The sequence below is a fragment of the Cariama cristata genome, unplaced genomic scaffold, assembly GCF_000690535.1.
Source record: "Cariama cristata isolate BGI_N322 unplaced genomic scaffold, ASM69053v1 scaffold6461, whole genome shotgun sequence".
Lineage (NCBI taxonomy): Eukaryota > Metazoa > Chordata > Aves > Cariamiformes > Cariamidae > Cariama > Cariama cristata.
This window is the reverse complement of record NW_009597458.1, coordinates 43,208-55,855: the sequence shown is the minus strand read 5'-3', so window position 1 is coordinate 55,855 and position 12,648 is coordinate 43,208. Positions and strand designations below refer to the sequence as shown.

The 12,648-nt window shown below is 40.7% G+C and overlaps 2 protein-coding genes across 2 annotated transcripts; both read left to right on the top strand.

Moving 5' to 3' along the window:
* Positions 1-2,670: 2,670 nt before the first annotated feature.
* Positions 2,671-8,785, top strand: LOC104168327 (transforming acidic coiled-coil-containing protein 2-like). The gene is made up of 5 exons (XM_009708893.1): positions 2,671-2,698; positions 4,587-4,747; positions 5,337-5,443; positions 6,562-6,682; positions 8,221-8,785. Exons 1-5 carry the CDS (start codon positions 2,671-2,673, stop codon positions 8,284-8,286), a joined length of 483 nt encoding a protein of 160 aa, XP_009707195.1. The 3' UTR covers positions 8,287-8,785.
* A 611-nt stretch (positions 8,786-9,396) lies between these two features.
* LOC104168326 (CD59 glycoprotein-like) lies at positions 9,397-11,224 on the top strand. Its single transcript, XM_009708892.1, has 3 exons — positions 9,397-9,451; positions 10,310-10,426; positions 11,019-11,224. The coding sequence occupies exons 1-3, from the start codon at positions 9,397-9,399 to the stop codon at positions 11,222-11,224; spliced, it is 378 nt and encodes a 125-aa protein (XP_009707194.1).
* The last annotated feature ends 1,424 nt before the right edge of the window (positions 11,225-12,648 follow it).

Genomic DNA, 12,648 nt, shown 5'->3' with positions numbered 1-12,648 from the left:
TAAATAATAAAATATGTAATAATGAATAATACATAATAATAATATGCCTGGCTTCATTCTCTATGCTGTTATGCCTCCGTTGCCTTTTGTATGTACAACTGAGCAAATTTGCCTGCCTTGTGGCGTAACGTCTGTCATTCTCATCACACAAGTGTTAAAATAGGAGTGTGCAAAATAGGAGTATGCAAAGAACTTAATTCGATTTGGTTCACACTAAACATACTCTGGTGTGACTTCGTCCCTGAACCTGGCCATTCATATGTACAAACACAGGACCTGTCCTTTTTTCCCAAGCATATGCATATAGTTAGCAACAGAAGTTTCTTTTTGATAACAAATTCAAATTCTACTTTTAAGAAACAGATTTTTAAAAAAAACATTCAAACTGTGAGACTGCAGTGCACCAAGAAGGTATAGAATAGGGGACCTAAGGCAAAGGCACAGCCATGGTGTACATAGTAAATTCTACAATTGCCATTTCCTCTTGTTGCAAAGAAATTCAGGATAATTAAAGCATTGAGCCATTTACCACTGAGGAAATAGAAAAATCTTTCAACTTCAAATTCAGAGTATGAGTCAGAGTCTTTCAAATTATCTATGGCAAGTTTTTAAGAGCTACGGCTATGAATAATGTCATTTGCTGTCCATTTGCAAAGGAACTGAAACAACAACAGTGACACAAAAAGCATGTGTTAATTAGAGCAGTATGCAAATTCTACAGCATGGTAATACATTAAACGCCAGGCTTCCTCTCCCTGCATTTAATGTAAATTTTTTATCTAATTGTCCCACTTTCTCCTGTCATTTGTTGTAAATTACTGTCCCTTTGATAAAGGAATTCACTCATCCAAATGCCATGTTGTGGTGGAAAGTGATTGTCTGTGTGCTCTTTGCATATACTTCACTGAACTGTTATCACAATAACGCCTTACTGCTAAAGCAAAATATGCATTTTAACAAAAGAAATGCCTGTGCTGTTTCTATTTATGATTTAACCCTTCTGAGCTATTTATACAGCCCTGTTAGGAGGGCGTTACAAGTGAACCAATTTCACAAATCCCTTTAATGAATATTCAGTATGGTTGACAGGTCCTGCTCAGCTTTTTATCAGTTCTCATGTGTATGTATAATGAATATTGAAAATATTCCATACTAACAATATATGATTGTGTATGTTTGCCTATAAAGGCACTGAAAACATGCATTGCAAACAGTAATTGCCTTTGATTTCAAGGGCTGTGGAAGGTCTAGTATTTGCTGTCATATACCTATGGAACCCAATATACCTGACTTAGCTTATGCAAGTACTTTCGTGCCACACTCTGTACAGCCAGAGCTTGCAAGCTGTCAGTGTACAGATCCCTGTTAGTGTCTCTGCATATTTTTTTACTGGTGCTTTAACTTTTTTTCCTTTTTTCTTACACTTGCCTCAGCCCCTAACAAACATATTCTAGTTTGTACTGAGGGGGGACGGGGGGGAGAACAGGCTTTCCAGGCTAGCCTGCTGCTTGTGCTACTGCTTTGCTGACTGTTGCCCAAGTTTTGCAGCTCACGACTGCGTGGCACTGACAGCCGTATGGTACGGAGCCTGCGTAACCCCAACATTCACTGCACCCCACTCTACACACACCTCGGTCACTGCCATCCACAGTTCCCTTCCAAAATCCCTGTCATGGATTTCCTTTTTATTGATGGATTTGTAACGTTGGGTTTTTTTGTTAAAAATGTATCCTTATACTTGTATGTTTAAATACATAATTAAATTCTCATTATGAAAAACAAACAGATGTTATGCTTTGTGCATTACAAGTTGTTGCATTACTTATTTTCTGCTTTCCTAACAATTCCTGATTTTCTATTTTGCTTCCGTTTTTGTTGCTTCTTGCTATTTGCTTGCAAAAACAAAACAGGCAAGCCTGGTAAGTAAAGCTTTTCACCAACTTTCACACCAGCATTTTGCATTTTTAGTTTCTTTTGCTTTTGTTCTCCGTTTGCTGCATTCCCATTAAGTAATGTAAGTAATACCGAGCTGAGCCTGAAAGCGGATCTGCTGTGGTGGTGCTCTGATTCTGTCAATTTGGATAGTGTTAGCCCTGAGCATACTGTTGTTATTGTTGGTGAGCCGTGGACAGTGTGTGTCGCAGACATGGAAGCCATTTAATTAAAATATTTTAATCGCATAACCTCATAAATATCTTTAGAAATAAGTATCTGTAACTGTTTAACTAAGATTTGACTGGCAGACTATTAGCAGCACAGTTCCACTAAGCAGCTTTTTCATTAAAGTTAAATCACAGTTTTAGAAAATATCACATAGATCTTCTGGTCCCCCTCCCAGCCAGATGCCAGTTTCTGTTTTCTGTAGTATTTAACCACTTTGGTTTTAAATGTATCTTAACCGTAATCTGAGATTATCATTATTACTTCCTAAAGCTCACTGGAAACTTTCCCTCTTTTCCATTTATATGTCAGTCCTTTCCCCAATATAAATTCCTGTTTTCCCCTTGGAATTTGATGCAGTCCTCAGCTCACTCCCCTGGTCCATGGACACCTCTAGCGTGTAGCAGAAGGGAGAGGAGAAAGGGAGCATCACCCATCACTTGCCCCTAATTCCCGTGTGTAAATTGGAGTGGGGCTGGGATGAGTTTGAGGAGCGAGGAGGGCACCGCGATGCACTGGGAGGAACAGGAGGAGCTCGGTAGTTGTGAGGGAGTGAGTCATGAATTAACTAACTTTCTAGGTTGCCCTAGAAACAAATAAGAAGGAAGTTGCTAAAATACCGCAGACAGCAGTCTCAAAAAAAGTAAAGTTGTGACATTAAATTCATTTAAGTACGTTACATGATCATGCAAATGGATCCCTTCTCCTGCATGGAGTTGCGACGACAGGGGTTTTGCCAAAGAGCAGGATCCTACCAGTAAGTGTTTTGAAATTAAGCTAGACAGTCTGTAATCTCCAGCGTGATTAAATAAATCTTGTGCTGGAACACAAGGTGACAACTTCTCAGATTTAGAAAAATAAGCGAAGGATGACAAATGTTTTTCTCATTTTACTTGAGAATGCATGCATTTTGACATTGCAGATAATCACAGAGTGTCTCTAAGAAGGCAAAATAGAAAAGAGTGTTTATTTTTTATGAAATGTTAAATGTTATCAAACTGATGTAGCATTACAGGGCTCTGGGTTTCTCAGTTCTGCTATATCAAAAATCTTTGTTCACCAGTAAAATAAAGGTGTTACAACTTCCAGTGCTGGAAACTCAGTGCAGGTTCTGAGAACTTCTCTGGTTCTTTCAATCTTCTGCATCACATAGAGCAAAATAACCTCCGGTCAGACTCTGTCCCAGCAAGATGCTCTCAAGGGGTGTGCAGAGGAGCACAGAACATAGCCAACGAGATCTGACACGCAGTGTGGCATCGTCGCTGCTCTGGGCTTAGTTAGAGTAGCAAAAAAGTGTATGAAAGGATTGAATATGCAAAAGGAAGAGATTAATCTCAGTTTGGGAATTGACAGTATCAACTTTGACATTTCAGAGCTGACCAGCACTATGAAATAGTTAATTCAGATGAAGACTTCTATTCAAATGAAAAAATAAACTCTTGTTTAGTTCTTTACATTTCAAAATTTAAAGACCTGAATGAAAAGTTGTAGATTCTGAAATGCCCCATGCTTTTTATATGGGAGAGCTTCTTGCCTTATTTTAGTTTCCATCATAGACAAAGGAAAACGGTAATATAAAACTGCTGTGTTTTGCGGGTTGGTTTTCAGTTCAGTATCATTCAAAGTAGCCCTTAAAACATGGACACAAGAATCATATTTTAGGATATGAAGCAAACAGTGAAGCATTTTGGAAGACAATGCCAGGCCTTTTCTTCCAGTGTTACACAGGTATTCCAATTTATTACTAGGTCAATTCCTTTGAAAAATTCTCTTCCATGTGGACTTTGATTCCTATTGTGTCCTACCCACCATTCCTGCCTCAAATTTAACTATACACAGGAGAAGCTTGGAAGATGTTTTCTGCAGACCAGAACTTAGAAAGTCTGCCTAATGTTAGATTTCCTTTCTGGCACTTGCTACGGTAATCCAAAGAATGAGAGTTTGCAAAACACTCTTTTTCCAAAGGAAGAATTTGAGTTGAATTCCATTAAACAAAGTGCCTTGTTTGTACAGGAGATGACAAGCATATATCAGCAATGGCAAATAATTTATTACCAGTGCTAGTAATACACATAAATGTCCTTTCCTTCAGCTAGTGCATCTTCAGGTAAACAAGGGAAATCCAACACCTGCCTTTTTCATGGGAACAGCTGGGTTTAGAGTGAAATAAATCACCAGTACAGAGAGATACTCACATTTTTCCCCAACATCAAAATATTTAAGTATCACTGTATTTAGCAACCTTTTTTCCGAAACAGGTTTGTGTGTTTATATAAAAATTACTTTTCTGGCTCTCACAAACTTGCTAACACACAACATAGAGCACAGTATAGTAGAAACCATAGATGATAGTGAAATCAGTGTTCTTACTACTATTACCCCCCTGAAAAATGCTTTTTTTCCTCCCCCTCTCTTCTTTCTAACAGAGGATGAACAGAGAGAGAAATCTGTCTCCCATCACACTGTTCAGCAGCTGATAGTGGAGAAGGAACAAGCTTTGGCAGATCTGAACTCAGTGGAGAAATCACTGGCAGATCTTTTCAGGAGATATGAAAAAATGAAAGAAGTATTGGAGGGGTTTCGGAAGGTGAGTCATGTTAATGTCCCTTCCTTTAAAGAGCAAAACTGAGCAGGCTTTCATGTGTATCAGTGCTGCTTAACAGAAGGCATGTCTTTGTTTCCAGTCGAATCTGATGTACTGCGTTAGACTGCAGTGTGCTGGGGAGAGGGAGAACAGAAATGCTCATTTGTGCTTTCGTTTTGGGATAACTTTAAAAAAATGAAGATTTTGCACAAGAGTAACTTGCTCCCATCTGTGACACTGTGATTTCCATGGATGTCACATAACTGCGGGACTGGAGCACGTGTCAGGGCTGGCTTCTGGACTGAGCATTCTGTAAAATCCAGGACGTGAATTCCTCAAGTCAGAGGTTACGTCTAAAGTGCTTGACATAAAGTGATCCTCAGATGAAGGATTGCAGCCATGTATCAAATGCAAACAGAAGAATTGTAAAGCTTTTTGCATTGCGTAATATTGCTTCAGGTGGCCTCTGTGTGAAGGTGTTAGTGTTAGACCGCAGCCCTTCTTAAAATATCTGAATGTCAGTCCCACAAATAGCCGCCTGTCCTACACTTCAACCTCTTGGATTAAATTTAATGTAATCTTCTCATTTAAGAATGAAGAAGTGTTAAAGAAATGTGCGCAGGAATATTTATCACGAGTAAAGAAGGAAGAGCAGAGGTATCAAGCACTCAAAATTCACGCTGAGGAAAAACTGGACAGGTAATTGATTGTACACATCTCTTTTCAGGAGTTCATGCTGCAGGAGGATTCCTGTGGTTGGACCTTGCAGCCCAAACCTGCTCCTTCAACGTGCAGAGCACAGGCTGCTCTGTGATGGGGGGTGGAATGAAATGCCGTAGTGAGAATTTCTGTAATGCCCTGGTGTTTCTTCCAGCTCCTGACCATAGAACACCTTAAATTTCTATCTTTATCAAATGCCTTTGTTTCTTTAACGTATTTTCCAGGGAAGATCAAGAAAGAAGCCATTAGCTAGGTTTATGCAGCTATGGAGGGCTGTGGTCAGATATTGCACCGGCAGCCTGTATTCCTGCCCCCAGAGATTTGCTGTTGCCCCTGTGCTGTTTTATTGCCCCTGCGTCAATCAGCAGAACAGAAGGTGTAAGTGCTGCTCGGCTGTTTGAGCGCAGTCAGTCAGGAGGTCTCTCCCTAGTAACACCGGTTCTCTAAGCTGGATCAGCCCAACTTGTGCTGAAGGCGACGAGGAATAGTTGCACAAAAGATCATGCCAGATGTGCACAAGTAGTAACTCCTTAAGCCACCGTTAAGGAGCAAACATCAGATCATGGCTTAAGAGAGGCAGCTCTGGTTGAAATTTTTTTTTTACCCCCCTATGCTTCCATGTAATGACAAATGAAGCATTTCTAGGGATTACATTCAGGACTCATCTTGCAGTCCCTTCGGCCCAAGAGGTGTTTCCAAAATATCACTAGGATCGATCAGTGCCTAAAAAAAGTTAAGACATTGATTTGCTTTCCAGCTGTTGTCCTAGCTGTGAGTCTAGTCTGTAAGAACTGGAGATCAGGTTTAGAAACTGCCATAAAACACTTCTACCTAAGTGATATTTGTGACCCCAGCACAGGTATCTGAAAGAAGCATGAAGGGAATGACACAGACATTAAGAAAAGACTTTGCAGCCTCTGCTGAGCAAGAGAGGGAGTCATGAAAAGTCTCTAGGGAGAAGTCTCAGAATACTTTCAAAGGCATGCAGAAAGTAGCCCTGCCCTCACCACCCATCTGTTAAGGTGCAGTCCGTCCTTCAGTCCCCGCTGTCCTTTCCTCTAGAGAGCGTGACGTGCCAAAAATCTGTGTTTTTCTAGAGCCAATGCTGAAATTGCACAAGTGAGAGGCAAGGCTCAGCAAGAACAAGCAGCATATCAGGCCAGCCTTCGTAAAGAGCAGCTGAAAGTGGATGCATTGGAAAGAACACTGGAACAAAAGGTAAATAGCAATTCAGCTCTTTTAATGCAGAAGTCAACGGGATGACCAAAGTTAAGTGAAATTTCCCCCGAGTGGCTGTATCCAGCTTTCTTCTGGAGCTCAGACTGCAGCCAAGGTCTGCCTGAGGACCTGTCTTGCTCCCCACGTCCAGCTGGCCCGGCAGCTCCCTGGCCCCAGGCAGAACAGCATTGCCCAAACCTGAGAACAAAATCAACTGCATGCACCGGGCAGTTCAGGCAAACGGACCCATCTGCCAGGCTTTGATCTCAGCCACCGGCCAGCGCCCGGAACTGATTCAGGCTCAGTGAAAGCTCATTGTGCACCTGTGTACCAGGCAAGGCCCTTGGTTTGCTTTGGTTCTCGCATTTAAGATCTTCTTGGTTTAGTTGTTCTTTCAGGTTTTGTTTCCATTTTTAGTTTTAGCTGTAATTCCAGTGCTAGCTCCACTGTTAACATAGACAAAATGATCACAGAATCCCAGACTGGTGGGGGTTGGCAGGGACCTCTGGAGATCACCCCGTCCAACCCCCTGCCCAAGCAGGGTCACCTACAGCGGTTGCACAGGATCGTGTCCAGGAGGGTGCGGGAGCCCCCCCAGCCTCTCTGGGCAGCCTGTGCCAGGGCTCGGCCACCCCCAGAGTTCAGAAGTTCTTCCTCATGTTCAGGTGGAACTGCCTGAGCTTCAGTTTGTGCCCGGTGCCCCTTAACCTGTCGCTGGGCACCACTGAAAAGGGTCTGGCCCCATCCCCTTGACACCCACCCTTAAGGTATTTATAAGCCTTGATCAGATCCCCTCTCAGTCTTCTCTTCTCCAGGCTGAACAGACCCAGTTCCCTCAGCCTTTCCCCATCAGGGAGATGCTCCAGTCCCCTCATCACCTTCGTTGCCCTCCGCTGGGCTCTCTCCAGTAGTTCCCTGTCTGTCTTGAACTGGGGAGCCCAGAACTGGACCCAGCACTCCAGATGTGGCCTCACCAGGGCAGGGCAGAGGGGGAGGAGAACCTCCCTCGACCTGGCCACACTCTTCCTCATGCACCCCAAAGATATGGATCTGTACAGCTTAGGGCAAAGGTGACTGTAGGAAATCCCTATTTATATCTTGTATTCTCTAGCTCAGCAAAGGAGCTTGCTTTCAGTATAGTACAGCTTTGTCCTTGCTTACAGCCCCTGTAAAATACGGTGAAAATAATGCTATAGAAGTGCAGCCTACAAACAAATTTACGCAATGTATTATTATCGTGTCCTAGGAATGACTGCTATAAAGCTGTCTGCTTTAGTGCTGAATTGTATTTACTGAGGTCGGAGGAGCTGTATGTGGAAATAAGTAAGCATATTGTTTGAATGTACTCTACGTAGCTGTACTATGTATGCACATATATATCTATATATCTCTCTATATGTATAGATATTCTGTTCTCACTATTGGAGAAAACTTACTTGTCCCACACTTCTCCCAAAGGTTGGATAATTAAAAAAAAAATACTCATCTTACTGCAGCAATATTTGTAATAATACTTAATATTGCCTTTTATTTTCCAGAATAAAGAGATAGAAGAATTAACAAAGATTTGTGATGAACTGATTGCCAAAATGGGGAAAAGCTAACTTTTAACCAAATTTCTGGACTTCAATATTGAGTGCAATATGACCATTGGCACACTGATGTCCATACATTTATGTGGACAGGTTATATTTTCACTTTTTCGTATGCACTACTGTATTTTCTTTCTAAATAAAGTTGATTTAATTGTATGCAGTACTAAGATGACTATCAGAATTTCTTGCTATTGTTTGCATTTTCATAGTATAATTCATAGCAAGTTGATCTCAAAGTTCCTGTATCAGGGAGATTGTCAAGTTCTCTAAGAAATTACAAATTGCTGATCCTAGCCTTCCCTTTGTACATGAGTTCCCATGTTGGATGTCTTTTGGATTTAATATAAACATGTATTACTTGCATGGGGACTCTTGCCTTAAGGAGTGTAAACTTTATCTGCATTTGCTGATTTGTAAAATAAAATTTAAAATGAAAAAAAAAAAAAGAAAATGCATGTCACTTAAATGAAATTCTCTATTGTAAATAAATTTTTTCGTTGAAAGTTGAAGATAAGCATGGCTCTATTTTATGTACTTCACTTGCTTACTTTGTGTGCAGCACCAGGTACGGCAGCTCTTATTAATGAGTTCCTTCACAGAAAGCCCTTCATGGGTCACTGCTTGGAGCGCTCTGTGGATCACAAGAACATACTCCTTATGTGCACGTATCTACGTCTACATCTTGCCCTCTCTATAAATATATATATATATGCTGGATTTGGACCACTCTGGTCTCAAGCATAGGCTTAATCCTCCAAAATATTTAATACTCTGACCCTGATCCAGCAAATCCCATAGGCAAATGTAATGAGACTGTTTGCCTGAGTTGGAGGCTGTGACGTACGATGATGGGGTGGTGGTTTTTAAGCATATCTGTCACTGAGAGGTGAATACATTTTCTTTGTCCTGCTAGTGGAAGAATTTGCCTGCAGGGTTTGTGGAGATGAAGTACGTGTGATTAGAAGTACAACCAAAATAAGCTAGATAAGTAGCATTCTCGCACACTTCTTTATCCTACAAGTTATCCTCTGCAGAGGATTAGGTATGCAAGATAAGCATTAAGGCTTTAATAGCAAACAAACTGCTTTCTTTGGCTAATGGTGCATCTCTTGTATCTCCATGATGTGGACAGTCTTCAGCCTGGTTCTTGTCAGCTCCCTTTTTGTACTCAAAAGTAAGTCAACTCCCTTTTCTCTCCTTTTTCAATTTGTTTTTCATTTCCTACTTCAGGCATGGCTGAGCCTCTTTGCTGTTCTGGGCTTCGCTTCTGGGTTGGTTTGGTTTCAGATTATTTTGTATATGTGGTTAGTGACACAGAATTTCACCTCTGCTGTGTAATGTAAACATAAATATGTATGCTAACGAATTTAAATGCATATGTCCCTGTGGACAGCAAGTCCAGTGCCTTCTGCTCTGCAAGTTTGTGGTATGGTATTTGAAATAAATTTCAAATTCATGCTTGCCTTAGAAAATACCATGTAGTTTGAACCAAGGAAAAGCAGGAGGATTGAGTTATGGTTGTAATGTTTAAACAAAAGCAAAACTCTTAAGGTAGACTGTTGTGCCTTCCAGCTGAATTGATACTTTAGGAGAAAATGAAATATGGATCATAGTAAGATTTTATGTGTTTACAATGTACTTTTCCATGGTACTGTGGACCAAAGATCATGATGGAGGGGGAAAAAACGTCATAGTCCAACTTGTTACAATGGACTCTGCTCTGAAAATGTTACAAGAAGGTGTGGATGCAATTGTAGAACACCAGATGTTCTTGGATAATTTTAAGTGGAAATTGTAACAACTAAATAATACATGGGTGATTTTTTTTAATCTTTAAAATCAGTATCTGGGACATTTCTAAAAAAGAAAAATTGATAGCATTTGCAGAAACTTTAGATTTTTTTAAACGTTTTGCAATTTTTTGCATATGCTTCAAACAAAATTAGAAAGACTGTATCTCTGATATTTTAAAATATTTTTTTGGTAAACTAAACCCTACTGTTATAAGTGGTCTTTTTTTCCTTAATGCCAGGCGAAGCACTGCAGTGTTACACCTGTGTGGGTTCTAGTGATGAAGACTGTAACAGACAAGGAGCTCAGCAATGTCCTGGGCATTCAGATGCATGTGCGGTCATTAGAGGACAAGCAAGTAAGTAGTCACAAACAGTTCAGACTCTTTAAATTTTTAATAATAGAAATAAATAATCAGTGTTAGAAAGAGAAGAGTATATAGTAAGCTAAGGAGAAAAAGGTAAATGTTGCCTCTCAAAATAAACCGTATTAATAAATCTCAGTCCCTAATTTTATTGGTTTAGCGGCAATCTGATACAAAATCCCACTGAGAATGATTTGTCAGTATGCCATGATGAGCCATAGCCACACTATGTGAAAACTGTAAAAAAGCATGTTAAGTATTGCCCACTTCTTACTTAAATCTGTCATTTTTACTTACCTGGAAATTAGGAAGGAAAAGAAGCTAACGAGGCGCTCCACTTGAGCACGTTCAGAGATACTTAAGCTCATCAGTTGCATCTAAGATAAATTACAGTTATTTAACTTAAGTGGGAGCGTGTTAGTGTGCTGTAATCTGATGCAATTGTATTCATTTACTTGTAAGGAACGGCCAAACCTGATGTTGTTGCTCAAGATGGGATGGGCAGGGTCATGCTGAGGAGATGCAGGGAGGAGCGGGTGGCCGTGAACATGCGGGACCGTTTGGGTTCAATGTGGCTCTGTTGTAGGCGGCGTTATGAAGTCCTGTTCGTTCAGGTCCTTCTGCGAGCGGGCAAGGAGGGACGGATCCAGAGCACCCGGAGTGAGCGTTCACTGCTGCTACTCAAACAACTGCAATGCAAAAAGCCTGGCTTCAAGAGTCACCACCTCCGCGAGCTACTTCTCTCTCCTCGTCTTTACGTTGCTGTGGCACCCGTTGTTGAAGCTGACATGAGAGGGGGGGAAAAAAAGAGTATCCTGAAGCAACAAGTCTGCCTTCTTAGAAAGGGATGATTAGTTTTCCTAATCACGTTACTCCATGTACCATATTTCTCTGTAGGCAAAAAGCAGTAGGCAGACCTGAGACGTTCAGATAAAAATTGTTCCATCTGCTAAATATGTCTTGACCTATATGTAAGAAACGCTGCCCTCTTCTTGTTTATCGTAAGGGGTTGATTGGGCGAATACGTGGCATTTTCCTACAATTTAGATAGTATGTAAAAAGAGAAGGAGAAATCTTAGCTGCAAGTAACCTTGTAGTAGGGTAAAGGGCCAATGTCTTCCAAATGCTGTTTACTGTTGGCAGACATTCAAAAGCAAGCTAAAATTTTCAAGCACAAAGTGACTGAAGATTCTAGCAAGCAAATTAATCTTTCAGAGAACATTTGTGAACTGGACGCAGCCAGAAAACTTGAAATAAAGATGATTTAGTATTAATACAAACTGGTAAGAGAAGGTCATTAAGAGAACAGTGCATGGAGGCATGTTATATTATCTTTTCTGATCCTTTGAGAATCTTTTCACAACATTGGAAGAAGAAGAAAAAAAAAGGAGCTTGGAAGTCGTTTTGAACGGGTAAGCTCCCTCCAAAGATCAGCTTGTTCTGTCTCTACTGCCGGTTTGAGAACAAGCGGTTAATCCCCATCTTGTAGGCAAATTATAACTTGAGCAATAACATTTTTGTTTATCGAAATTCTTCTTGCGGTTTCAACTATGTAGTTAATTCTTCACTGTCCTAAACTTCATTCTTTGAGAATAAGAGTATGTATCTCCCCCTTCAGTGACGTGATTGAGTTGATCTGTGGTGGTTTATATGTCCTTTTCATTTTGCAAAGTGGATTAAATTACTTGGAGATCCTTGGAGATGTAAGGAACTAAATCAAAATTTTTATTAATCCCTTTCATTGCAGTCTTACCAAGGAAATGATCCAAAATGGGCCACATTGTTCATCACTAGCTAGTAGGCAGACGGTCCTTTGAAGTGATTGTGCTGAAACTAGGCAAGACGAGAAGTGAGATAACGCACGATGTGATAACACTAAGCAGGGTCTTGGGTCTATGATACTGGAGAGCAGGGTGGTATCGCCTTTGATTCAAAACTCAGAGGGACAGACGAGCGGATGAGTGACATTTGTAGATTTTAATGTCCAACTGTGATGATCCGGTCTGATCTCTGGCACACGACATGCATAAGACTGGCTTAAAGTCCAGCTGGTGCAATTGAAGTAGAGGTGGTCTTTCCAGTTCTAGTTTTAGTTGCTCATTTGGAAATAGACTTGGTTGCCAAGTTTATGGAACTCACAAAATACGTGGCAAAGTAGTTTTTCCACTAGCTTTGTGTTGTGACTTTTTTTCAGTGTAATTCTTTGAAAAATCAAA

Excerpts from the sequence above, each read along its gene's own strand:
- LOC104168327 (XM_009708893.1), top strand. The coding sequence starts at position 2,671 with ATGCACTGGGAGGAACAGGAGGAGCTCG. Across the intron at positions 5,444-6,561 it reads GCTGAGGAAAAACTGGACAG|AGCCAATGCTGAAATTGCAC; the intron begins GTAATTGATTGT and ends GTGTTTTTCTAG. Across the intron at positions 6,683-8,220 it reads AAAGAACACTGGAACAAAAG|AATAAAGAGATAGAAGAATT; the intron begins GTAAATAGCAAT and ends TTTATTTTCCAG.
- LOC104168326 (XM_009708892.1), top strand. The coding sequence starts at position 9,397 with ATGATGTGGACAGTCTTCAGCCTGGTTCTTGTCAGCTCCCTTTTTGTA. Across the intron at positions 9,452-10,309 it reads CTCCCTTTTTGTACTCAAAA|GCGAAGCACTGCAGTGTTAC; the intron begins GTAAGTCAACTC and ends CCTTAATGCCAG. Across the intron at positions 10,427-11,018 it reads GGTCATTAGAGGACAAGCAA|GCGGCGTTATGAAGTCCTGT; the intron begins GTAAGTAGTCAC and ends GCTCTGTTGTAG.